This window comes from Apteryx mantelli, chromosome 13 (assembly GCF_036417845.1).
Source record: "Apteryx mantelli isolate bAptMan1 chromosome 13, bAptMan1.hap1, whole genome shotgun sequence".
Lineage (NCBI taxonomy): Eukaryota > Metazoa > Chordata > Aves > Apterygiformes > Apterygidae > Apteryx > Apteryx mantelli.
In genome coordinates this window covers 18,430,310-18,457,124 of record NC_089990.1, presented here as the reverse complement: position 1 = coordinate 18,457,124, position 26,815 = coordinate 18,430,310, and the positions used below count along the sequence as shown (strand labels likewise).

Sequence of the window (26,815 nt, the reverse complement as noted above, 5' to 3'; positions counted from 1 at the left end):
CGCCCGTCACCGGCTGCCGGCAACCATGATTACTTCCGGTAGGTCAGAGGGTAGCGGAAAGGAGCGGGGGGAGACGGCCTCGCCCGCGGCTGCCGGCGGGAGCAGGGCGCGCGGGGAGGGCGGCGCGGGGAGGGCGGTGCGGCCGGGCGGCGAGGTGGGGCCCGCCACTGCCGCGGGGCCCCCGGCCGCGCTTCCGGGCGGCCGCGCCCCAGCATGCCCGGCGACCGGATGTGCCGCCATCTTTAGGCTCCCTCTCCGCCTTGTATTGACAATAACAAGCCCGGGCCGGGCCGTCGCCGCGGGAGCGCGAGCGGCCAGAGCGGGCGCGGGGCCGGCGCGGGCGGCGGGCGGGGCGCGGGCCCGGGGCTGGAGCCGAGGCGTGCGGGAGCCGCGCTCGGCCCTCCCCGCTGCTGCTCGGCGGAGACGCGGCGGCCGGAGCCGGCGGGGAGCGGACGGAGCGTGCGGGGGAGCGGCGGCGGCGGCGGGGATACCCAGGCCGTGGAGAGCAGAGCGGACGGGAGCTGGGGGGTGGAGAGAGGCGGGAACGGAGCCGCTCCCCGAGGCAGGCGTGAACGCAGAGACAAACCACAAGAAGAAACAAAGTAATAAAGAAAAGGGGAAGAGAGGTGATAAAGCGATTCCTCCGCGAGAGAAGAAAGCAACGGAGAGGGAATACGGAGAGACTCCACTCATAAAAGGAGGAGAGAAAAAGGAGTTGAAAGACTCCCCTGAGAGACGGCAAACAGAGACTGACTCTAAAACTCTCTCTCTCCCTTTGTCACACCACAAGGATTTGATGCCCCTCAGCCTGTTCACTTCTGTGTGTTCATGTTTCCCACAGGTTTCTCTTCCCCCAACCCCCCAGCAGCAGCTCAGGAGGTCAGACCTGCCACTGATGGTAATAGCAGCAGCAGCTCCTCCTGCAAGAAGAGAAAGTTAAATAACAGCAGCAACAACTCTGAGAGAGAAGAATTTGATTCCATTTCCTCCTGCTCCTCTTCTCCTTCCAAAAACAACTCATCATCATCTTCCTCCATCATCACCACCTCCTCCTGCTCCTCCTCAGGGGTTGCCTCCTCCAACCATCACCTCCAGAAGAAGCTGCGTTTTGAGGACTCCTTGGATTTTATTGGACTCGATGTGAAGATGGCCGAAGAGTCGTCTTCCTCCTCCTCTCCTGCTGCCTCTTCTCAACAGCAGCACCAACAACAGCTCAAAAATAAAAGCCTTTTAATTTCTTCAGTGGCTGTGGGGCACCATGCAAATGGCCTGACCAAAGCTGCCTCCTCTACTGTTTCCAGTTTTGCCAACAGTAAACCTGGCTCTGCTAAGAAACTAGTGATCAAGAACTTTAAAGGTAACAGGCCGTAATTTGTCACAACCTGTGAGGAGTTGGCACTCAACTTTGTGTTTTGTTTTCAACATGAAAACCAGTTGGCTTTCAAATAGGTCCAAGTTTTAGAGGAAATACTTTTCTGTGGTAAACACTTCTATACGTATTTAAAGGGGAAAATAATGTGTTATGATGCATACTTGCCCAGTCCTGTTCCTATCTTGAGCTACACTGTGCTGCTTGGGATTGTTTTTCACTGTTTTCACTCTTACCTTTTGAGAAGAAGACCTTAAGTTGTATGTTAAATGAAATGTTTTACTACATAAGTGTGTAAATCACCTTTATTCAATCTTGTAACATTTGACACTGCTTTTCTATAATCCTGATTCAGCATACAGTGTATAGTTTAGCCCAGTTTATGATAGGTCTTGGCAGAAGGGTTTTTTTTTTTCCTTTTTATTTTTATATATTGGGCCCAAGTTATATGTCTTGCTCCTCTCTGTTTTGTCTGATTATAGGTTAATCTGTGTGTGCTTGGTTTTAAATGTTGAAACTAATGTGATTATCAGGCTCTTATGGCAGATTTCCTTTCCACTTCCCCTGCTTGTCTTTAAAGTAGGTAGTTCAGAATTTTGCTGGGTGTTTTCCTTACAATATCCTTGGTGCAGCTTTTACTATTTAACCTTTTTATGGCTTTTTTTTCTGTCGTAACATATTCTTACTTTTTTTCAAATTTAGCTTGCTTTATAACTCCTCTCAACAAACAGGTGTTAGATCTTCTAAAGTACTGTTAAAAAGTACAGAGACCAACTGACATGGAGAAATGAAGCTTTCTGCTGATGTTGCTTGATGTTCTAGTAAATAAATTACAAATAGATGTAGACAGAGAACTTCGTTTCAGGGACCTAAAATCCTGTCAGTTTGCCTATAAAATGGGTAAATTGGGAGCTTTCCTTGTTTCCTGCCTCTTACTCTCTTCTATGCTAGTCTGATAGCTTTCTTTCCTGAGTTATGTTTCTTTTCCCCCATGTGTCTGCTTTTGAGAGGCCGTTATGGTTTTTTTAAGATTTTAATATATATTAGTTTTCATCTAATAATTTTTAATAAATGTACTGTTGCTACAGATGTGCTGTAAAGATATCACTGAAGGTAGGGCTTACTTTAGCCACTGTAATGTGTTACAGCAATTCATGGTTGCAGTGTAACTTATTGCTTTAAGGTGCTCCTGATTCTCAAGAATGCTCTCCCCTCCGCTTCCCATGCTCACATGGCATCATCACTTAATGTGACTGATTATTTTCAATTTTCTATTGATGATGCATGAAGGTGAGGAATAAAGGCCACTCTTCTGCTGCTTGTACTCTGATACAGCTTTTCATGTTTAAAATACTTGCTAAATGACATGGATTGCATGTTGCTATGATCATCACTGCTTATGAACGGGTATTTGAATCACTTGCTTAAAACATAGGTTTTGAAAATCTAGCAACTGTGATTTTTATTTATTCTCAGATCTCAAGCTGAATAATATTTTTAGTATGCCTTTATCTGTGATAGCAATAACATCCTTTACAACATAAATAACTTCTTAAAATCCAAAATCTTGCTGTTTGCTGTTGAGTAGCTTACTCGTTAATTGCTAGTGAAAACAGGCAAGTTTCACTTATGTCTGTCTCTGCAGATTCTTGTGAGACAAGTGACATGGGGATATTGCCAATATTGTAGGAGAATGCTTGTTTATGGGGAAAAAGGAAACTTCTCTCCGTTTGTTATTTCTAGAGAAAGCATAAGGCTTTACATTTTATCTTTAAGTATGTAAAAGTTAATTTTAATACAGTATAAACTCTGGGCCATTTTAACCTGTTGGTGGCATGGATATACATGTAACTTCCCCCGCTAAATTGTCTCCCCCTTCCCTCTATCTGAGGGCATGCATATCAGAACAAAAATGGTCATTTTATTTAGTTAGAACGTACAGAATTTCAAAATAGCCACAGTATTCTGAGAATATGACTTGAGGAATCTCTCTTAGCCTGTTGTAAATGCTTTACTTCTGTTGAAGATGCTGCTCAGCAGAGGGTTCTCTGGAGAAAGAGGTCGAAAAACATAATGGACAGAATCAAATTGCAAAATTTGAGCTATGTGAACATAAGACAGGGCTTAACTCTCTTAAAAACCCACTGGTCAAACCCAAGAGAGACATCACTGAATTAGTTCAAAGCAGGAAGGTTTTCTTAGCAACCATAAAGCCTGTATTATAATTAAGCATTTCCATGTATGTTTCTTGGGGGTTTCCTTCCAAGTGTTAATACAGAGTAGAATTAAAGAGCAGTAAACTAAAAAATACCCTGTACACAACTGTGTGCTTTGGAATATTGATTATAGTGGTATCACTTTCTTGATCCATCCTGTTTAGCTTTTACGTCACTCTCATTCTGTTAGCTGTGCTGTTCCGGTAGCGAAAAGGAGTGTAATGAAGATGCAGACTGTTGCAAGTCACAGTACTGTGATTTTTGTAATTCATGCGTATGGTTTGGGCTGTAATGTGTATGCGCAACAGGGTGATATGAAAAGTAATGCTGAATATTTACAAGGCGTTACTATTTCAAATGTAAAGCAGATGCTGCTTTTACGCTAATGCTTTCTTATTCACTTATGTATAAACAAAAACTAGAGCATCCAATCTATACTTTTTTTTCCTCAAAGTTGTTTTTCATTTCTGTAAAAGGTAAAATATTCTGCTTTCACTAAATACTTTCTCAAACTCTGTCTCTCTATATATATTTTTTAAAGATAAACCCAAATTGCCTGAAAACTACACAGATGAAACCTGGCAAAAACTGAAAGAAGCTGTAGAAGCTATCCAGAACAGTACTTCAATTAAGTACAATTTAGAGGAGCTCTATCAGGTAAGTGCTTTAAATAAAAGTTTTGTCTTTTTGCTTAAAAACAGTTTTAAGGCAATAAGGGAAACATGACATTTTGCTTGACAGTTGCTTTTCTAGCTGACAAACTTCTCTTACAACAGGTTCTCGGATCTTAATATTATCAGTAAAAGACTTGAAAGACCTGAACTAATTTTTTTTTTATTTGCCATAAACATAATCTAAGGTATGGTTTCCTTTGCAACAGCTGACAAGAATTAAATAAGGCAAGGAGCTGTATTCCCTTTACTGCTTTTGGGTTTGTAGTGTGTAGCTGCAAAAGGAGAAGTGTGAACACTGGTCTTTAGGTTTAAAAAAAAAAAAAAAGACAATTTGGATTAAAATGTAATCCTCTGAAGACAAAATCTGCTTGTGTTTGAGGATCATAAATAATTGTATTCATTTAAAAAACAAAAATTTTTGACTTTTTAAAAGTGAAATACTATTTTTTTCATGAATTTTATTATTTTGATTTGGTTGTCATTGATTATTAGTTCTGTATGTTCTAACAACTGAGAGTCAAAATTCATTTATTCCTAATAATAATGCTGATTGTTTTGTTCTAAATGTTCTAGGAAGTGATCAGGCTTTTGAACTGCATCTCCCAAATCTTTTATAAGCTCCTCTTCTGCTTTCTCAGCTTAATGTGTTAGAGACCCTCCCCCTGCAACTTCCTAGCACTTGTATTTTTAGTGGCCTAGTAACAGTACTGCCTTAGCTAGGTATTAAGAAGCATTTACACTTTAACTGTAGTTTTAAAGCTTTTATTACCAAATTGCTTATTGGATTGGTTTCTGAGTGTATATATGCTTCTCTTCATCTGTTTCAGTGTTTTTTCTTCCCCTGTTCCCTCCTCCTTTTAATAAAAGTGCGTTTGAATGCGACTCCTATGAAGAGTTGGGGAAAAAATCCTGTTTGCATAACGCTTGGGGAAAGATTTAGGGAAGGACAAATTGCTCTTGGCATGGGCCAATTTCCTCTGCCCATTGCATATTTAAGCTTAGGATATTCTTGAATAATGTTCAGTTAATTTAAAAACAGCTTCTTCTGCGAGTTTGTTTTAAAATAATATATGATATTGTAAAAAATCATTTTTGCAATATGTGGTGAAACTAATAAGTTACAATCCACTGTAGTTGTTGATATCAGGATGCTTAGTTTCAAATAAAAATGAATAACAGAGCAAATAACTGTTAATTTGGTACTGGAAGGATAAACAATATTGGTTAAAGATACACAGTTTTATTGAAAGCCTTACTTCTACTTCCAAGTTATCACTTATATTTCTGCTCTTTTGTACCTGATTTTATTAGTGTTTATGCTCGGAAAATAAAAGATAAGCTTTCTGTTTTAAATCTCATTTTTAACTTTGCAATAACTTAGATACTTTTCAAGGAAATAGAAAAATTTCATACTCAATCGCATTCTGTTTATTATAAACCTAAAAAAAGTCTTAATTTAAAAATAGTAATAGCAATCACTAGTGTTTTTAAACGCTAACTGAACTAATGTCGTTTCTGAACAGCTGCTTGGTAAATAGATCTGATTCCAAATATTCCTTGGCAGGCAGACATTATCCAAGCATGGAGGGGAATAGCAAAAGAATCTGCAAAAGTTCCTGCTGCACACCTCAAAATAACTTTTTGTTTGTTTGTTTTAAACAAAATTCAAGAAGCCTCACTCCATTAACTGTTGTGTCAGTAAAATTCCAATGAGGAAACATTTTGAGACTTTATTTCTTCATGGGCCGTTAGTTTTGTACTCATTTTTCTCTTCCCCAGCAAGAGAAATAATACACATCCAAGTAGCCAAAGCTCTACAGAACTGAAAGCTTTCCACAAGTGCTTCTTTCTTAGAATGATTTTCCTTCCCTTAGTGCCAGAAAGTAAAGGTCTAGTAAGTGCTGGTGCCAGATCCCTATTTAACTTTTTCTTTTTTCTTTTTCTTTTTTTTCTTAAATCAATCATATATTTAAGTACTTCTGGAAAGCTCTGATATTCTCTCACCAGAGCTATGTTTGTTTTTTTTCCTACTTTCCCCAACACAAAAATACAGATGCAGATGCTGTAATTAAAAAAACAAAATGATGTTACTCAATGAAAATGTGACACTTTGCCTTCAGATGTTCTGACCATCCTCTGGGCACAGCTTCCCTGATCAGGAATCTTTATTCCACTAAATCAGAATACGATAATTTTGTGAACTACAGTTCCTGAAGTTGTCAGAAATTTTGGATATATTACAATTAACATTTTGTAATGTCAGTAATTAAATTTGCATGGCATAACATTTTAGTAGTGTTATGCTGCACAGAGTCTTAGTAAAAGACTTTGTATTTGTGTGCTTAGACAATTTATCCTCTACCAAAAAAAAGTAATGCCAGTAAGTCAGGCTGAACTCACAAATTAAAGTTAAAACATTTTTTGTGGATGTTCTCAGTGAAGATGCAAAAGGTTTGTGCTTGATGTTCAAAAACTCAAATACTAACGCACACATGGTGTTTAACGTTTTGGAATTTCTGACACTCAAATGCAAAAACACAGCTGTATATAAAAATTACATAAAAATAAGTACATATTAACATGTTAATTTATTTCACTAAGTGTTAATGGGTATATGTGTTTTTCCATCTACAGTGCAAAGACTAATTCTTCTAAGGATTGGAGCAGCATGATTTAAGTAGTACTTGTTTTGAACTATAAAAATGTGGGTAGTTGAGGTTGGATGGACTGACCAGAAATTTTTACATAGAGAGTACAGCAAAGTAGCCAGTGGTGTCATAGCCTACTAGCTACAGTGAGACTGACTGGGGCTCTGCAGGTGACTAGCAAGTTCTATCTAAAATATTCATCTTCCCAGCTCTCAGTTGGCTTCTCCCAAATAAGTAGGCAAAAGGAAGAAATCTATTTATTGCACTTACTTGGAGGTCTAATCAGACTCTCTAAACTTAGTGTTTTCCATTCATTTTTTCTTCTGAAATCAAAGTAGCGTTTATTCCTTGTGTTTTGCTGCTGTTTCATTTAGAACCTGACCCTATGTACAACAGCAGAATAGAGTTGAGCGCTGTCAGTAACATGCTCTGGACAATGAACTGTATATGCTTTCATCACATGATTATATTTGGGATTTCTTTTAAGACTGAGAGTTGAATTTGTTGCTATTTCCAAATATTAAGAGCTATATACTTCAGTAATAATTAAGTTCTGGCTTTTCTAATAATCACCATTCAGACCTTAGGTACTTAGCTTGTATTTGTGTATATCAGTGTTCAGACAATGCTCTTTTGGTCTACTATATCTGTTTGTTTCTGCCAATAAGTTTATGCACATTTGGTTTTCTTTTGGGGTTTCCTGTTTTGTTTCATTTTTTAACTCCTCTATGTCCTCGAGCCAATATTAGCTGTAGTGCACGTGCTCAACTGCCTTGTTACCTCCACCCCCAGAATTATCCTTGTTGATATCCTAGGACAAACCAGGGAACGCCTTGGTTAGATCTTTTGATTGTTACTCTGCTCCACTGCAGTGGTGGCTGTTTGCTTGTTGCTGATTTTTTTCTATATAGACTGCTGGGGGACTTCAGAGTCATGGAGTGGATAGGCTGTGTATGCTTCTGGGCTACATCGTTACTGCGTGGTTGCTTACAGCTGCTGGGGAATGAACTTGATTTTCCAGTCTGTTGTTCCTATGAGTTGGTTTTACTGGCAGTTGAAGTCCCTTTCATTTATAAATAAAAGCACTAGTTGAAAATCAGATGTACCTCTCCTTTCCAGCTTCAACAGATATGTTTTACACAATAATCACACATTGCCTGTTTCTTTCTCACCCATCCACAGAGTTAAGATTGCTACAGTGCTTTCCAAATCTGGACAATTGATATCAATTGTGGAAAAGTCTGAGTTACACTTACGGGCTCTTTAAATGCTTGCTTGCTTGATCACTCTCCAAGATATGTCCCCATTAAACTTTTTTGCTTCTTGCTTAAAATCACTTGTGAAGCACAGAGACAATTCTCCTAATATATAATTATGATCTAGAAATAGGACACTTTGCTTTTGTCAGTCTACATATCTGGAATACAATTATACTGCTAAAAATTGTTCAGAATTATAACTAAATTGTTTCGGGCAAGGGGTTAAGGAATACATACACACACACACACACGCATACATGTACACACACACTTGAGGGGAAGTTTAATCAAGGTAAGGACTGTGAAAGGAGTAACCCTAGCAGTGCTTTTCTACCAATGTTAGTATGGCTTGCAGAGCATGGCAGTTAATAAAATTAAGGTGTTAAGTGCCTGCTTTGAAGTATTAAACCCAGCATGCTGCTGGAACATATTAAACTAACATCCTTGCTCTTTGAGAGGCAAATCCTGCAGTTCTTAATTAGATATCAATATTCCAACTAAAACTAATAAGCCCTTAGAATCTAAGCTGCTCAGGGCATGGCTCTCTTTTGTCTCTTATTACTGTATAGTGCCACGTATCTCTGGAGTTTTGCATGCAGCTGAGGACTATGTTAAAATTAAAAGTTAGTAATTTTTGAGTGAGAAGCAGAAGAATTCAGTGTCTTTTTTTTTTTTTTCCACCTTTCCTTGTAAAACCACATGTGAGAATACAAAGAGATTTCTTAGTATCTGTTTCTCTTTACTTTAGGCTGTTGAAAATCTCTGCTCCTACAAGATTTCTGCAAACTTGTATAAACAATTGAGACAGATCTGTGAAGACCACATTAAAGCACAAATTCACCAATTCAGAGAATATCCTTTTTTAACTGTTGGCAAGCCAAAATACTTTTCACCTGCCAGTATGTAGTGATAAATTTTTCACTAGTTCATGACACCAGGCAGTGGTAATCGAAACTCCTAGTTTTTGCATAATTGGGTCTGTTTTCATTTTTGCAATGTTCTCTGTGAGGTCCTGCTAGTTTCTTTATGACTGTAACCATTTGAAGTTTGTGATAAAGTTTCATTAGTATTTATGAAAGTTTGACATGTTTTTATAGAAGCTCAAATAAGACTGGGCTTTAAAACAGCTGTTTGCTGTATCACTTTGGGGGGTTTTGTATGTTGAAGTTACCTTGCTGACGTAAACATCAGTCTTGGAAAAATTAGTTCCTGTTTTCTTTTTGAAAACTGCTAGTGATCTGGAAGCCTATGATGTTGATGCTTCAGAGGATGTAAACATTGTGTTTATAAAGTTTGAGCTGAATCATACTGAAAGCACATTAAGTTGGATATTAAAGAGACTCTGTTAGTATTAGGACTATGCTGGAAACTGAGTGCAAGTCAAATTTTGTGGAAAAGAATGTCAGTTATCTCTAAACATGACCTGAAACTATAGTATCTGTGTAGTGGTAGACTCCTACATGTATTGTGGGTTGTTGGCTTTGAGGTGTGCGGGTATCTTGGGTTTGGGTGGGGGAGAGGGAGAGACTGGATAAAACATTCAAATGTATTTAGATCCTTTCTAAAAAAAAAAAAAGCTCAAATACTTTTGTCATTATCAGAAAATACTACTGTTAACATCAGGACCCTCATTAAAGATAAAAATATCTAAAGATATTTAATATTTAAAAGATATTTAAGTGGTTCTGTTTGGTAGTAGGTGAGTTTGTGTACTCTGTTAAATGTCTTTTATTATTTAAAAAAAAAAAGTAATGTTGGTTCATTTCACTGCTTACACTACTAGTAATCATAATTTTCTTAATGATCTCTTCATGGATTCGTTGGATAGTGTCCTTTTTCTTAAGAAAATAGACAAATGTTGGCAAGATCACTGCAGACAAATGGTAAGGGGTTTTTTTTCTTTTTTTAAAGAAAATCCGTTGCATAGTTCAGCCAATGTTTTACTTATCTCTGTTCCTTTACAGATACACTGTGCTTCTGAAAGGCTTCTTTGTGAAATAAAATTGCATCTAGTTCATTAGAAATCATGCCTTGAAAATACTTGTCTGTAGAGTATTTCCCAACACATTGGTTTGATTTTGGGGGGGGGGCGGGGGGAATCTCTTAGCTGTTGCTTCTATGCAGACCTTTTTTCTTTTATAGGTATTGTAGAAGGAGCTATTCTTTTATAGAGAAAGATGCTAAATGTTGTATCAATCAACTCACTGAGATCAGTGGAATATTTTAAACAAATTGAAACTGTCTAACAAAGTGCTGCCCAAAACCTGTCAGTGAGGTTGTTTTTTTTGTTGTTGTCAAGCAGAAGTTGTGTTGCTCTTCAGTTTCAAGAGTAAAATGATTCTGGCTTTTTTTCCTTCTCACAACAGATCATGATTAGAAGCATCTTTTTGTTCTTGGATCGAACTTACGTACTTCAGAATTCAATGCTGCCATCTATTTGGTAAGGGCATGAAGGATAAAATTGAGGGAGGAATGTTTAAATTATCCTATGCTATCTTGTTGTTGGGCAGGGGTTGGCTGATTTTGTTTGTTTATATTTGTGTGTGTGCGCATAGATATGTGCACACACATACATATATATATAAAAATACTTTCTAGTGACCGGTGAATTAGATGTTGAATACATGGCTGCATGTGGCGAAGGGGGATTGTATTTTTAATCTACTTGCCATGAATTGCAGGATTCTTCTAGTATAGCTGTGACTGCAAATTTCAGCAAGTAGTTATCAACCTCTAGTTTGCAGAGTAAAAGGAAGGGCTCTGTTCAACAACTGAAGCACCAGGGTTTGACTTGCCCAGTTATTGGCTTGAACGTACCTAGTTATTGAAAGATCTTTAAGTATTTTTGAAAGGGAAAAAATACTTCAAATCAGAGCAAGTTATTCCCATTTGGATCTCTCTCTCTCTTTCTCATATATTTTAATAATTAGCAAATGGCCTACAGTGCTTTTACCACATAGCATTTGGCCCTTCACTGGGAGGTAAACTACCTGGGTTAATTTGCTTGCCACAGATTGAAGGAGTGGTGAAGGGAGGGCCTGTTTATTCAAAAAGTGTCCAGCACCCAACAATTTCAAGTTCATGGAAGGTTTCAACTGGAATGCCCAAAGCGGAGATCCCTGTCTTTCAGCTTACTGAGTTCCTCAAAGTTCTGTCTAAGAGAATTAGAGATTAGAAAGTAATGGACAAAAAGGAGTATTGTTGAACAGCTCAAACATGGAATTGGGATCCAGGATATTATTCTCTATTCCTAGCGTAGGCTGCTGTTCATTCAGTTTCAGTCATCCTGCTAACCAGGTGAAAAATAAAACTGCTGCAAAAATTGGGTGGCTGTTTAGGAAAAATGTGTGTGGGTCTTTAAAATCTGTGGTTCACTATTGACACTCTGTCAGGGTTTACTTTAGTGTGTCTGTGTTCATTCACCCTGTGAGTGATTCGGCAGCAGAGGTGAATTTGAGGAATGCATGTATGTATTGGGTTCTCCATTTGATCTAGATCAAATGTTGTCAGTAAGAATGTTTGGGGTTGATTCTTATGCAATTTATTGAAGGGCTTTATTTTCTTTCTAGGGATATGGGGCTAGAATTGTTCAGGACTCATATAATTAGTGACCAGAAGGTTCAGAATAAAACTATTGATGGCATTCTTCTGCTGATTGAGAGGGAAAGAAATGGTGAGGCTATTGACAGGAGTTTACTGCGAAGCCTTCTAAGCATGCTTTCGGACTTGCAGGTAAGTAAATTGTTTCACCTGGAAACAAATAAACAGTTTGGATTCATATTTAGAGCTCAGTAAGTTTTACCTGAATTGCTATCCTGTTATTTCCCTAGATTTATCAAGATTCTTTCGAACATAGATTCTTGGAAGAGACTAACCGTCTGTATGCAGCAGAGGGACAGAGGCTTATGCAGGAACGAGAGGTATTTTGAATGTTTAGCAACATTTGTTATGCCTAGTAATGAAACATTTCTCAAGGAGAGGAACTATTCTGCTGCTTTATCCAGAATATTATTCTCACTGAGTAGCGCCATATGAGTGTGCTGGGCAATAATATGACTTTTATGTTTTATAGTGCTTTGGGAAAGCAAATTCACATGCATTTGTCTTCATGGTGCTATTGCTTTCTGCTTAAAATTGAAGCTGCTGCTGCTGTCAGACCGGTATTGTCAATATTTTTTTGTTCCTCTTGATTTTTTTAAAACATACAAGACTACTTTGACATTTTCAGGTTCCAGAATATCTTCATCATGTCAACAAGCGCTTGGAAGAAGAAGCAGACAGGATAATCACTTATTTAGATCAGAGCACGCAGTAAGTGTGATCTCTCATTGCTTTATATCTTTAACTGTTTGGCTCTATTTCTGTTGAGGGTGATCTAATAGCTACAATTTATTTCAGTTATTGATTGACCATCAAATGCATCTTTCCCACAGTTCCTTGATTACAGTAAAGCACTGTCTTGGTTCACACAACTTATAAGCTTCTACTTATTTTGACGGAGTTGGGTATTTGGAGAAATACAGGTTGCCACCCACAGTCCAAACATCTCTCTCTTGCTAAAATGCAAATGATCAGCTGGATCTCTTTCCTACCTGGAAAAGAGAGGATCAGGGATAGAGAATTCTCAAGTAAAAGACTCTGAATATTTACATAAGAATATTTACATATTCTTAGTGGAGTGTGGGGAACTATCGAATAATGTCAGTCTTCAATCTTTGCTACTTAAAGGCAGGATTCTCTCAAATAGAATCAAGTGGAATTCCTGACTTGCAGGGTCAGAGATATTTCTCCTAATGTAACACCACAGTAGTCATGGCTGAGGGGAAATGCAGGTCAGTAGTGTAACACAACTCTTTGAACAAGTGGTAGCAACTTCTTAAAGAGCAGGTACAGAGGATCTCTCTGAGGGGACTGTGGTTTATTGCTATCTTCTTACATTTTGATTTCCTTCCTCCTTCAGCTGTTTAAAAACTTTTGGCTTGTTTAGTGGCTTCCTTCTTCCACACCATCATTAGTGACCAACTCCCTATTTTGTTTTGATATCTCTTGGATCAGTAAGCTTTATTCTTTTTTTTTTTTCCTTTCCTCCTTGCTCTGTCTCCCAAGACATGAATCTCCTCTCACAAGGCAGGAGAGGGTATATTCTTTGACAAACTTTTTGCCCAATTTCTTCTCTGATGGAATCATTGTTCAGCTGCTTAGAGGTCATATGCAACAGGTTTGATACGTGAATTAAATCCTCAGTCAGCAAACAGATTAAAAAATTGCTTACTGGGGAGGAAAAAGTATAAATATGTGTATATTCATTTTAGGTCCTTGGCCACAGATAATTAGAGCCCTCCCAATGCCAAGTGTAGTTAATGTAATCTCAGAAAAGGATTTAAAACTGTCAATAATGGAAATAGGAAAAGTAATTCTAAACATTTTTTCTATAGGAAGCCACTAATTGCTACTGTAGAAAAGCAACTTCTAGGTGAACATTTAACAGCCATTCTTCAGAAAGGTAATCTTTCTTCTTTATAGAAATGTTTCTAATTACTGCTTCGGGGCTTTCAATTCCTGTGCTGAAAAGAAAGTGACAGATTCAGGTGCTGGGGGAGGACACGAGCTACGTCTTTCTTTAAAGCCCTTTGACACTCAGTTCATGAAATAGCACTGACCGTTTTGCAAGAGGGCAAGTGCAAATCTCCTTGTCAGAGGTAAGGAGCCACAATGGTATCTTCAGATGCATAGCAAAACAAACGAAAAATTAGAAATGAAAATTAGAAACAAAAAATTAGGAGAAGTAGACTAAGAGTTTCTGGATTGAATGTGCTAAGTAGCATTTTGAAGAATAGAGTAGCCTTTGAATTATGGATGTACCAGAAAGAAGAAACTTTGATTACTTGCTGCTTATAAAATGCAGCTTGTTTAAAACTTAGTACAATTCAAGCAGTGAAGTATGTTGCTTCAGCTCTGCAATCGTCTCTGTGGAGTCAAGTGACCCTTTGTTGCTCTAAGTGGTAGTCTGGAGATAAATACGGGAGCAGCAAAAATGGAACAGTAATGATCAAGTTCTTACTAGCCAGATTCTGAATGAAACAGGTGTGTGAGCATCTCCATGTACATCTGTAACAGACCCTTTCTATTCGCTGAGAGGAGTGTTGAGTTAGCAATACTTTACCCATCTACTTTCTTGGAACCTTGCTGTGGAGCAGCAGGCCTTCTTTGCCAAAAACTTAAACATGAAGATATTTCTTGGCTGCTTGAACCTGCTTGCCTTTAAACATCTGTAAAGTTTATTTTCCAGCTGGAGTTGAGAGTCAGACCTCTGTCTTGCCAAGGAATGTTTCTTACTGATCAGCAGAGCATAAAATTCTCAAATCTTTAGGGAACAGTGAAGTAAAAGTAAGCAAAGGCATGCAGCCCAAGATACCCAGTCTAGTAACAGAAAGCTGTTAAGGTTTGAGCCAGTTCAGATAGCCATTCTGTGTTTCACTATTGTCTTTCAGATAAATTGGGTAATTTTCCAAAAAGCCTAATTGCTTGATTAAAAAATAGTAGCTTTGAAGAGGTCCCTTACTGTAGTAATATGCTGTGTTCTCTTTGGATTACTGTATGTTAATAACTTCTACTTAAATTCTCTCATTTGCAGGTTTAAACCATCTCCTTGATGAAAACCGAATTCAAGACCTGTCTCTTCTGTATCAGTTGTTCAGCCGGGTGAGAGGCGGAGTGCAGGTTCTCTTGCAACACTGGATTGAATACATAAAGGTACTGTTTTTGAGACTCTTGAACAGGTATCCCTATTTTATTGATGAGATTTATATACAGATATTTAAATCATCTCTAGATACTATATTGCATTTTTCTAAGCATTGAAGACTGTTTCTTGTTTATATATTTAATAGGCAGCCTTTGAAACTGTACTGGGAAAAGTACGGTAACTGTTCTAGTCGTATTGAAGAAAGTATTGAATTTCATGGAAATACATTTGGAATTCTTATCTTGTTTGTAGCTAGTTGTGGGGAACAACTAGATTTCTTCCATAGATTTTACTGGTAATGGGAGAACATTTCTATCATCTCCCTGCTAAAATTTCATGTCAGAATGAGTGGTAGCTTAGGCTTAAGTTACAACAATTGAAGTTCAAAAAACACTTGAATATCACTTAAGATCTTTCATTTTATTATTCAGTGAAAATACTATCACAGGAAGTATTGTTGTTGTGAAGGAGTGCTTTCTAATGTCATAGGATTAGTGTTAAATAAAGTTTACTTTACTGGGAGCTTTACCTGTGTAAGACCGGAGGATATAGATGTTTTAAAAGGATGCGTTCATTAATTCTGTCACATGCAAGTTTTTCTTCTGACAAAAGTTCTGAATCTGTTTGTTTATTGACAGATTGGTTTTGAATCAAAATATTAGACCTAATATTATTTCTGTTATCTCTGATTATATAGCAAACATCTTCTGGTGCTTTTATTTCTATTGTATTAGTAGAATAAATATGTGATTTTACAAATAAGACTTGAAAAAGATAATTTAGGCTTTTAGAAGTCTTGTCATTTAAATTCATTACTTCAGGCTGATTGGAGGATGTGTTTTATTTTACAGGCATTTGGTAGCACAATAGTAATTAATCCAGAAAAAGACAAAACTATGGTCCAAGAACTACTTGATTTTAAAGATAAAGTTGACCATATTATTGATGTTTGCTTTCTCAAGAATGAGAAGTTTGTAAACGCCATGAAAGAAGCATTTGAAACATTCATTAACAAAAGACCAAATAAGCCAGCTGAACTCATAGGTATTTTTCTTCAGTTTCTTCCCATGTGAGAATTGGGGTGGGGGGACAGGCAGTAATGGCCGATGCAGCTTAAATAGATGAGATATGATGGAATTGTATATTAAGACATTACGCTTAATGCATCATCAAACTGTGGGACCAACTGTGCCCTTATGATGCAGATGAATTGTTTGATAGGATACCATTAAACATCATGAATGACCTCTATTTACCAGTTCACTGCCAATGCTAAAGAAAAGTGAAAAATATTAGCACTAAGGCATTCCAGCAGTTGGCTGGTGTCCAGATTGTGAGATGACACAGGGGAGAATACTTCTAATGATTTGATTTTCAGGAGCTTACATGTCTGGAGCCCCTTATAGCGGCACAGTTGTTTATTTATGTTTTTACATATAAAAGTGAAGAGAGCTAAGGATACGCTGTACCGTAATCTCCATCATGTTATGGGGACAGAGCCTCTGTAGTTTGCAAAGAACATTGTTTACAGATTTGTATATGTTATGCCTGGTGCTCTGCACTTCTGAATACCTTAATTGTTTCCCCACACAGTGAATAACACCCATTTTGCTATGTATTGTGGTGTTAGGGGTGTGGAGTGATGCTTTTTGCCCTCCTTTTTTAAATGAATTCACTAACTGTAATGTGTTTACCAAACCATTTGAAATTAAAACAAACTGTAACCTGCTGGAGAAATTGGGCAGCATTTTCAATTCAGTTAAATAACTAAGTGTTACTTATTTTTCTTCTAGATAATGATTTTTTTGCACTTTTATGTTCATGTCAGTCTATAACAAAATTGACTTTGTACTTTGACATCATAGTATGGACCAGTTTTTTTTACATTGGCAAATATCTTTAATACTATGTACATTAATAAAGCTAGACTACTGTAATTGCTTACCTGAAAGGGAACATTAGGCTATAGCATTTTTCTAATTTTACAGCATCTATGAAAATATATCAAACTAGCTGTGGTGAAACTCATTTGAAGGTAACTTCAGGATCCTTTACATTTCAAAAGGATCTTATAATATTAGATTTAAAAACAAATACAAAATTAAATTGCCATTTAATTTAATACTAAGCAAATATTAAACTTTTTATTCCTTAACAATTTTTAGCTAAATATGTAGATTCAAAGCTTCGTGCAGGCAACAAAGAAGCTACTGATGAAGAACTTGAAAAAATGCTGGATAAAATCATGATTATATTTAGATTCATATATGGTAAGTTATTTTTTATGTGGGAACGGTTATTTAATCAATAACGTAAAGATACTTTGAAATCATTTTTGCAATCAGTCTGCATTTTTAAGCATTCATACTCTGTAGATACAGTTTGCTGGCATTGTGCTTTTTAACTAGTATGTGTGTCAGAATGCCTGTAACAAAACCTGACTCAATCTATTAAAATCTTAATGTGAAAGTTCCTATTAGCTTTACTAAGCTTTGAATTGCGCCCTTTGTAGGCAATATTTGTTTAAAAGTTCCCGAAGATTTATGTGATCGTCAACTCTGTTCTCTTACAGGAAAAGATGTTTTTGAGGCCTTTTATAAAAAAGATCTGGCAAAGAGGCTACTAGTTGGGAAAAGTGCATCAGTAGATGCTGAAAAATCTATGCTTTCCAAACTCAAACATGGTAAATATCTATACTTCTTCTAGCTTGCTTTCTTCAAGCTTGCTTTCTTTTTTTAAAAGATTAGTTTAACTGCACTTCCCAGAAGTGCTGATTGTTTTGCTCTGCTCATAATAGGGCAAAATTCTTTGTGCGCAAGTCCTGAATGACTCTGGTGTACTTGGGAAGCTTTTAGTTTAGTAATTATAGCAATAATAGGCAAAAATCTTTAGCTTTAAGTTCACTGTGTCTTGCTTTTTGGTATAGAGTTGAGGTGCTTCTGCGGAATAAATCTGATATGTTCAGAAAACTTGAGGATCACTTTTTCCTCTTGTCACTTACTGAGATCTGAATATGAGATCTGAAACACGAAACTGCCAGCTAGCAGTCTTCTAGTCTGGTCTTCATTGCTTCATAGTGTGGAGTCTTTGGGTGATTAAAAACAAGATTTTTAGAACTTGACCTTGATTCATGATCAAGAGACGAGGTTTGCTAGGAAAATGATTGAAATTAGAATTACAGTCTGAGTGACACATTGCCAGTGGAGTCCTAGGATGTTCAAACAGTTATGTTTGTGTGGAAAAACACTGGGTTGCCAAAACAGCTGCCACATTAAGACATATTTCCCCACCCCACCGCCCTTTTTATTTTTAATAAACTTATTCTGTATCTTAATTGGAATTTAGGTCTGTATTTAAGAATACTTGCTGAAATAGGTTTTCTTGCCTCAAAGTGCATTCTGGTATTTAGAATAACTACTCTATGGTGTTGAAAATAAGCAAGATTTAACTTTTAGGAATGAAATTTCCTCTCTTGTAGAATGTGGAGCTGCTTTCACCAGCAAACTTGAAGGAATGTTTAAAGATATGGAGCTTTCAAAAGACATAATGATACAATTTAAACAGGTATTGCTGGAAAGCCTGCCATGGCTCCTTCATTTACTTTGTTTTTTGAATGAATTATTCTCAGAAGGCCTAATATGAGAGTGCAGGATGTCTTTACTTGTGAATGTTTCTATTGTAATTGAGTTAAATTCCTTTCGAATTACTCTTGTTGTCTATAATGCTCTTTCGCTACAGAGAAAAGGGCTTTGTAGGTGATTGCTTTCAAAGGGAGTGGACAAAAGCCCAATTAGGAAAACAGCTACCACTGAAAATCAGTGGGAGTTGATTACTTAATTTCTGTCTGTGCCTTTTGAAAATTTTACTGAATTTATTAATGGTTTTCCTGAATTGCAAAGCAGAAAATCTGCAACAAGGAGCTGCTTCTTTTAATAATAATAGTATAAAGGTATTAAAAGAAGAGTTATAAACTTATAAAACATTTTAACACTACTATATTCTGATGGAACTGGCTTGTAAGTTTAGTGGTTTAATTGACCAGTGATGCCAGAAGAATACTTCTGCCTGTTATTTCTGGCAGTTGCTTAATATTTTGAATACAAGCAAAGTCTAACTTCCTTTCTTTCATTCACACATCTTATAATTAGGTGCATCTTCACATCAGCCTGCTAAAACACTTCTTTTGCTGGTGGATTTTTCCTGTAATGTGCCTTTAAGACCATCTGAAAGGCGCTTTCTCTGACCTTAATTTTCTTCCATGTAACTTGCATTTTAGATAGCAAAGACATCATAAGATCACTTACTCTGTGTGGGTAGCACTCATAATGCCTGGTTTTTTTACTAGCTTATCAGCTGTACCTGAAATAAGTTTAACAAACATTGCTTTATTGCAATTTACTTTGCTTCTTTCTACAGTATATGCAAAATCAGAATGTACCCGGAAACATTGAACTCACAGTGAATATACTGACTATGGGTTATTGGCCAACCTATGTGCCTATGGAGGTCCATTTGCCCCCAGAGGTAATGAATATACACACACAGTATATCCAGTGTTTACATATCAGTAATGCATCTTGATATCACCTAGCAACTTGGTTTTTAAATATGCATATAGTCTTTAGGAAGAATTATACAAGTGTCTTTTTAAATAAAGCTTGTTTCCTTTTCTTGCATTTCCCTTTATTTTTCTAAGCCTTTATTTAAGGTTCATTTGATCGTGAGAGAGGGAAGCATGCTTTTGAAGTGAAATTTGTTTTGTTTTTAGATGGTAAAACTGCAGGAGATTTTCAAGACCTTTTATTTAGGAAAACACAGTGGTAGGAAACTTCAGTGGCAGTCAACACTAGGACACTGTGTACTAAAAGCAGAGTTTAAAGAGGTGAGTGTCTTGCTTTTCTTTTATTCCTGTTACTTTGTCAGTTCCAAGTTTCTGAGCTGTACCTTAGGGATAGATAGAAAAGCTTTTTTTTTTGCAATCATAGAAAAGTTAGCACTGTTTTTGCATTTACTCTTAATATATGACTTCTTGCTGTCATCTCTGGATATGGTAGTTTCTGAAATATGTGTTAAGGTATAAGAAGAAGCATCTGATTTCTGTATTAGGGGAGGAAAAATTTGTTGGTTACTGCTTGGGGAAAATATCTTGTGGGTTTGGTTCCATATTAAAAATGATTCTAATTTTTTAATACTAAAAATTGGACCTTGTTCCATAGATGACCTTGCTTAATCTGACAACATTAAGCATGCTTACTATAGGTTCTTCACTACTAAAATAAAGAGAAGTTTTGGATTGTACAAGAATATAACTGTTTTTAGAGGGCTTCCAATTACTCCTCTTCAATATTTCTTCATTGGCACAAGTATATTTCAAGAAAAAATAGAACAGAATGGAATAGAAATACTTACCTGCTCCATTTTTCAGAAGAATGTTAATGATAGAATAAGTATTATCAAACCTGGTTATTTCAAAGATCCTTTAGTTCCTAATACTGTGTTTTTAAACTAATGCTTGTCTTAATCTTTGGATTAAAACTGTTTCAAAGTGTAGTTCTCAGCACTCAATGGCTTTGAGATTTTTCTTGAGTGTGTTGATGCATATCTTGGTGAGTTTTGTCAGTGGATGCGATAGTCTAGCCTTCTGACCTCTAGTTTACTCTGCATTTCACCGTTAACACAAGATGAGCAGTAACTTTTATTCTTTCATATTCCCAAATGAATAAAATAGCAATCACTTTCTTTAAGTGATTCCCCTCCTGCCCACTTCCCCCCCCCCCCCCCCCCAAAAAAAAAAATATATATATATAGCCTAGTGATGTCCGTTTATTTTCTCTGTGACAGGGCAAAAAAGAGCTTCAGGTCTCCTTGTTCCAGACACTGGTGCTGCTCATGTTTAATGAAGGAGAGGAGTTCAGTTTAGAGGAGATAAAGCAAGCCACTGGGATAGGTTGGTATTGAAAACAGCTGACTACCAAATGCTCTTGACTTCAAATGCCAAACAACTTGTTTCTGCTTTAGAGGATGGAGAGCTGAGAAGAACACTTCAATCTCTGGCTTGTGGCAAAGCCAGAGTACTGACTAAAAGTCCCAAAGGCAAAGATGTGGAAGATGGTGATAAATTCACATGCAATGATGACTTCAGACATAAGCTTTTCAGGATAAAGATCAACCAAATTCAGATGAAAGAAACGGTATAGTCTCTTTAATCTTTTGGTTTCTAGAACCTTGGGTCAAGTCTCTGTTGCCCACTCATTCACAAATATTTTTTCCACTCAGTTGTAATGTGTATATTGGTATCTTTGTAAAGGATACTTTGGATGCTAGCACAGACATAACAGAGAGGGATTTAAATGTGAGTTGCCATACTAACTTAGATTCCAGTGATCCTAGATATCTCTAAATAAAGTTGATTAACAGGAGTTCTAAGTAGTAAATGTTGTTCTGATGCTTGATTGTTATGTGGAGCTTTATGAAATGGTTTGTAAACATAAAAACAAGTTCAAGTGAGTTTTCCCTTAATATCTTGCACAGATGATACCTGCAACAATTGTTAATCTATTAACAGCCATCCAATGTAAAATTTGTGCAAAGATTTTAATCCCTTGCACAACTTTTTTTTTTTTAATGGACAATAGGTCTTCGTACTCATGAAGAATTTACATCAAATATTTGACAATTAAAAAAATCTTAGTGTCTTACACTAAGAACAATTCTTTCTTCAAATAATGAATAAAAACTGATTTGACAGTTCTGTTCTCTTAAAAACTTTTCTAAACGAATCCTCCAGGTAGAGGAACAGGCAAGCACTACAGAGAGAGTATTCCAGGACCGGCAATACCAGATTGACGCCGCAATTGTGCGAATCATGAAGATGCGCAAGACACTGAGTCATAACTTGCTTGTGTCAGAGGTTTACAACCAGCTTAAATTCCCAGTAAAGGTGGAGTATTGATTTTTCTTGTTCTAAAAATGTAATGCTCCTTTTTAAGGTTCCCTTGCCTGTCCCCAGTTAAACAGTGATTCTATCTGTAACCTGAATCTTGTTACTATTAGGAAGGGCAAATATTCTCTTTGAGGAATTTTTAAAGTGTTAGTTGCATTAATTTATCTGAATGTTATCTCAGGCTTTTAGTATGTTCATAAAACCTATTACCAAATGTTTTTCAGAATTGGACATCTGTTGTTAGTAGTAGCCATGAAGCTAACCCTCTTTTGTTTGCATGTCATCTTAAACTGTTCTTGCATTTCATAAGTGCTCTGGCAATGCATTCTTGCGGGGGAGGTGGAAATACTTCAGATAAGTCATGCAGAAGTGTTTTTGATTCTAACTGCTTGGTTGACACTTTATAAATGAGCAAACAATAAATGTACAGTAGTTTTTTGGACCGACTATATTAGTTAATATGGGGAATGAAAATCAGATATTGGTGAATGTCTCAAAGCTAATGCAGCCCACACTTGTGATATAAATAGCTTGATTATGTGTATAATTGGAAGTAGATTTTCAAATAGACAGTGATGCATGCACCTGTTTGAGTTCAAATATACAGTGCTTTCTATCAATGGAAATAAAAAATAAAAGGTATTGCCACATAAAATTCCTGCAGGCCTGTAAGTACTGCATAAGCTGCAGTTGGGCATTGTAGGGTTGTAACAGGTAATTTAAATACTTTTTCTCACTCTTTAACATGAGGCATCTTTAATAAAGTTCTTCACTCAACAAAATCATAGGGCACCCAAGCTATTGCAAAATGTACTTGCATCAAGATAAAGTTTTACTGGATGAAAGTCAAATAGAAATACTTTGGCATGTAACATATGAATTCTAGTTTTCAAAGTAGCATTCAATTTGAAAGGGAGCAAATATTTTTCACTGCTGTAAAAGGATTATGGTAGCTGCAGGTGACAAGCTAATTTTGTAGCTTTCTCTTCAGTCAATTACACATAGTATTTAAATTGTGATGCCTGTTTCCTCAGTCATCTTGAATAATGTGGATGTTTGGGTTGTATGGAAAGAAAGAATTGAGGACTATTGAAAGCAAAATACTAATACTGAAAATCTGCTTTATTTTACAGCCTGCTGACCTTAAGAAGAGAATAGAATCCTTAATTGACAGGGACTACATGGAAAGAGATAAAGAGAACCCAAATCAATACAACTATATTGCATAAACATATGTTGGCCTTTGTTTTACTGCACACTTGGTGTCATACGCAATTGCCAGTGGATAAACTAGCCTGTTGATCCCATTAATTGACTTTTTATACTACCAATGACTGAATGAAAGCAGTGTAATGGAAAAGTATAGTAGAGTGGACTTCTTTCAGTGGTTAACATGCCCATTTAAAGAGTACTATTTACATTTTAAGAAGAATGCTGTTGAACTCTTTGCATGTTATTTAGTAAGATGTGCAGAAGGCTGCAAGAAAGTACCTGGTCTTCGTGATTCCATTTGTCTCTGGGTCTGAAGAGAAGTCCCTTGATATATGACAGATGTCTTTCACACCTTTAAACAGAAACAGGTTAATTAATATAAGAAAATAGCCTTTAAAATGCTTAAACTGCATGCAAACTTTTAATTTACTGTACAGAATGCATTTCAGTTAGCAACATACCATTGGTTTGGTTGATACCCACACTTGGATTTTTCCCTTGAGGGAGGGAAAATGGGGAATAAGCTAAGCTATGCTTATGATCTAGTGGAATATATTCTTGGTCACAACTAAGACAAAATGGTACCAATATAAAATTATGTATAAAGTTTGCAGTGTGGGCATATATATTATATATACAAACACCATTCTTAAATAACTGCTACAACAAAACAGGTTCAGATTTATATTTATATGGCTTGCCTATAAAACTTAGTGTTCACCTTTGGGAATTTTAAGCATAAAACAGCCATAATGGAAAAAGTGACATTTTTTTTTACTAGTCATGGGTAGGAGGCCTTCACCTCTTGGCAGCAATACTCTACAAAAGAGAATCTATTTAAAGATATTTATGAAAAGCCACACTGTTCTTTTGGTAAAGCTATAAGAACAAAAATTGCAAATGGATTTTAATACTTGTTTTGCTTTGCAACATTCTAAACTTGAACTAACCTCAAGGTTTAGACAGGGCAGCTCTTAATAAGACTGCCCTGCTTTGGATTGCTTTAACTTAAAGCTTTAAGAACTTGGCCCTAGATGTGGCAGGCCTCCTAGAACCCAGAAGCCTACCTCTCATACAGAAAGATAGTTAAGTATTGCTACAAGGCATCTAGAAGCTATTTCCTTAGATGACCAGAGAGCATTCTTTGCATCTTTATAAAACATGGGAGAATAAGTCACTTGAATGTAGAGCTTTGTTTCAGTAGAATGGATTTTTATTGCTATAGTAGTATATGCCAGGAATATATGGGGAGGGGGAAGAAAAAGTGTCAGCAGAAAATGTAACTCCTCCACATAACAGTTCTTCCTTACCCAGCCAAGCTTTAGACCTACCATCAGCTGTGTTGCAGAGCACAATGAAAACCTCATCCGCTTTCAGGCACTGATAGTCCTGGGGAATACCAGATATTTCTTGAAAGCAAGATGTTGCTTTTGTTTAAAGGCAGTGTAACTTAACTCCTTACAATCTATAACTTTTATCACTGTGATCCCATATTCAGGGGTGTGTGTGTGTGAGAGGGGGAGAGTGTGCCTGTGTGTGTGTGTGTATATTTATATATATATATATATATATAGTATCTGACACATCCCATCCTTACTGCTTTTTTGATCCACTGTTTAATTCCATATTTTCTCCAGCTGTGTTTTTTCTCAAGCTCTTCTACGTACAATCCTCAGTTGACAGATGAAGCATATGTTTTCTTCCTTCTAAATTAATTTTTGCCATCCTCTACTAACTGTCATACAGCTCGTGATACGATCTGCAGAAAATCTACCTATCCCTTGACACTATTGCAGCATAATCACTGGTAGACATCCAGGACCACCCTTGCCTCGCTAAGAAAAATGCTAAGAATAGAGTTTTGGTAAGAAACTTGGACACTGCTCCTGCAAACAGAGGCAGATCTTTAAGGATTAGTTCAAATAGAGATCCACTGGGGAGGAAAGAATGCCTGAAAAAAAGCCTTCTGTATTTTGCAGTCAATGTTCCTTTTTCTTGTATGTGTTTTGTATCTTTAGCCAATAAAAGATTACTTTTTAAAAGTTGCTTTGGAGAAGGAGCATAAAACTTAACTCTTTAGGAGGCAGAAGATGATGAAAATCAATAGTGAACTTGTTCCATTCAGTCTGTTACAGCAAATAATTCAAACACTACCATGTATTTAAAAAATAAAAAATAACAATTTTTAAAAAGTAAAAGTAAAGTTTAAAAAAAGCAAAAGTAAAATCCTCCCTCATTAGACAAGTGTATTGCATTCAGTCAAACCAACCAGAAAGGTCTGAAGGCTTATTTAATTTTTATCACATCTATTTCAGTAATTTAAGTGCAGAAACTATAATATAGAAGATCTCCTCAGACTTCAAGATCTGAGGTAGACCCTAAGCATTTTGGTGGCAATCTAGTTAAAGCAACCCAAAGAATGGACTTTGAGAATATTGGCTAGGCTGAGAGAAGGGGGGGGGGGGGAGGGAAGAAGGCCTTTTCTTCTTGTATCTTCATGGCTTTTCCCCAAGAACTTGTTCATCTCTTCTGCTAAGGTCTTGCTTGTTCCTGGTTAATGACAAAGCTGCAGCCAAGATTATTGTCCAGCCGTACAACTCTGCAACTCTTTGCTGGGATCATGTGCCTGCCTATTGAGCCATATATATCTATATGAAAAAATAAATAAAAGTGGGTTTGGACCACAACTCATCTGGCTATAACACAGCTTGTCTGTTTGGCCACACATTTTTAATCTTGACTCTTGCATGCAGTTTATAGCACCTTGTTCATAAGAAATTGCAGTTTATTCTTAGAAATATATATTTTAGGTTTTTTAATCTTTATACCCATAAATGGACTATTTTTTTGTCTTGGCTGGTTTAAAAAGTGACCATTTTGTTTAAATGCTGTAATTGCAAATGTGTTGTAAACATTGTTTTGTTCTATAGTTTACACAAAGGTGCCAAAGTAAATAGTTAATAATAAAAAAAAAAAAAGCAAATTGTTAAGTTGCTTTAGCTGTGGTTCATATTTTGGTCTCTGCTCATTTTTCTTCAGTTAGTCTTGTTTTTTCCTAAACATATCATTTGCCCTAATGCTTTCTTAAAAAATGCATCTGAAGAAATGTTCAAATACCACTTTGTTTTTAGTGATTTCGTATAGTAGGAAGAATATTTTCTTTGAAAAGTTACACTAAAATTGTAAGAGTACAGCAGCATTCAAAAATGTAATATACTTTTTGTATAAGAATCCTTCAGAGTATGTCTGGAGTTGGGGGGGGGGGGGGGAGGGAACCAACCCTGTTACTTTTCAGAAGCCTCTTCACTCGGCTACCAGAATATAAAATTGTGCTTTTTCACTGCATCAAAAAGTTATAGTTTATGCAGACTTGCAAACAGGGCATGTGTCACCATTGCATCCTTTGATGCAAAAAGCAAAACCTTTTTAATGTTTCATAACAAGTCTGACATGGGTACAGAGAGTCTTTCTTAAGTTGGTAAATAATGTAAATACATGTCCTTTCAAAGAGTGAGTCTGTTATCTAGGTATTTTGTGTCATTTAATAAATATTAAACAGTTTTGTGTTGATAAACTCGTGTGTAAAATGCCTTCTTACTCAAACTTCTGTATGTTGGGCTTACTAATGTTTGTGGCTTCCTTAAAATCTTTAGTTTGTGCTTTCATAGCAAAATACCTGTTTGCTACTTAAATATAATAATAAGTAGTTCCTTTTTCATTCAGTCATTAAAATCCCTTGAGTTTTCTAA

General features: G+C 36.6%; 1 protein-coding gene and 1 long non-coding RNA gene across 5 annotated transcripts in view; one reads left to right on the top strand and one right to left on the bottom strand.

Annotated features, from left to right (window-relative positions):
- Positions 1–455: 455 nt before the first annotated feature.
- Positions 456–26,815, top strand: CUL4B (cullin 4B). 2 transcript variants are annotated; one of them, XM_067304258.1, is made up of 20 exons: positions 456–1,357; positions 4,127–4,242; positions 8,915–9,018; positions 9,980–10,049; positions 10,533–10,606; positions 11,736–11,898; positions 11,997–12,086; positions 12,395–12,477; positions 13,602–13,669; positions 14,801–14,919; positions 15,763–15,955; positions 17,077–17,181; positions 17,484–17,594; positions 18,390–18,475; positions 19,328–19,435; positions 19,680–19,793; positions 20,753–20,858; positions 20,930–21,102; positions 21,699–21,851; positions 22,988–26,815. In XM_067304258.1, exons 1-20 carry the CDS (start codon positions 829–831, stop codon positions 23,081–23,083), a joined length of 2,661 nt encoding a protein of 886 aa, XP_067160359.1. In that variant the 5' UTR covers positions 456–828; the 3' UTR covers positions 23,084–26,815. The 2 variants fall into 2 exon arrangements, with proteins under 2 accessions (XP_067160359.1, XP_067160360.1); XM_067304259.1 differs by lacking the exons at positions 8,915–9,018; positions 9,980–10,049.
- Positions 3,271–26,815, bottom strand: part of LOC136993290 (uncharacterized) — a 32,787-nt gene continuing 9,242 nt past the window's right edge. For all 3 annotated transcript variants that reach the window (XR_010885560.1, XR_010885559.1, XR_010885558.1), the window contains exons 3-4: positions 23,346–23,418; positions 3,271–3,417 (exon numbers count right to left, since the gene is read on the bottom strand). This is a non-coding gene — a long non-coding RNA (uncharacterized lncRNA). The remainder of the gene's footprint in view (positions 3,418–23,345; positions 23,419–26,815) is intronic.

Coding starts and splice junctions, on each gene's coding strand:
- CUL4B (XM_067304258.1), top strand. CDS start 829: ATGTTTCCCACAGGTTTCTCTTCCCCCAACCCCCCAGCAGCAGCTCAG. Junction 1,358..4,126: donor AGTGATCAAGAACTTTAAAG/GTAACAGGCCGT, acceptor TATTTTTTAAAG/ATAAACCCAAATTGCCTGAA. Junction 21,103..21,698: donor AAATTCAGATGAAAGAAACG/GTATAGTCTCTT, acceptor CGAATCCTCCAG/GTAGAGGAACAGGCAAGCAC.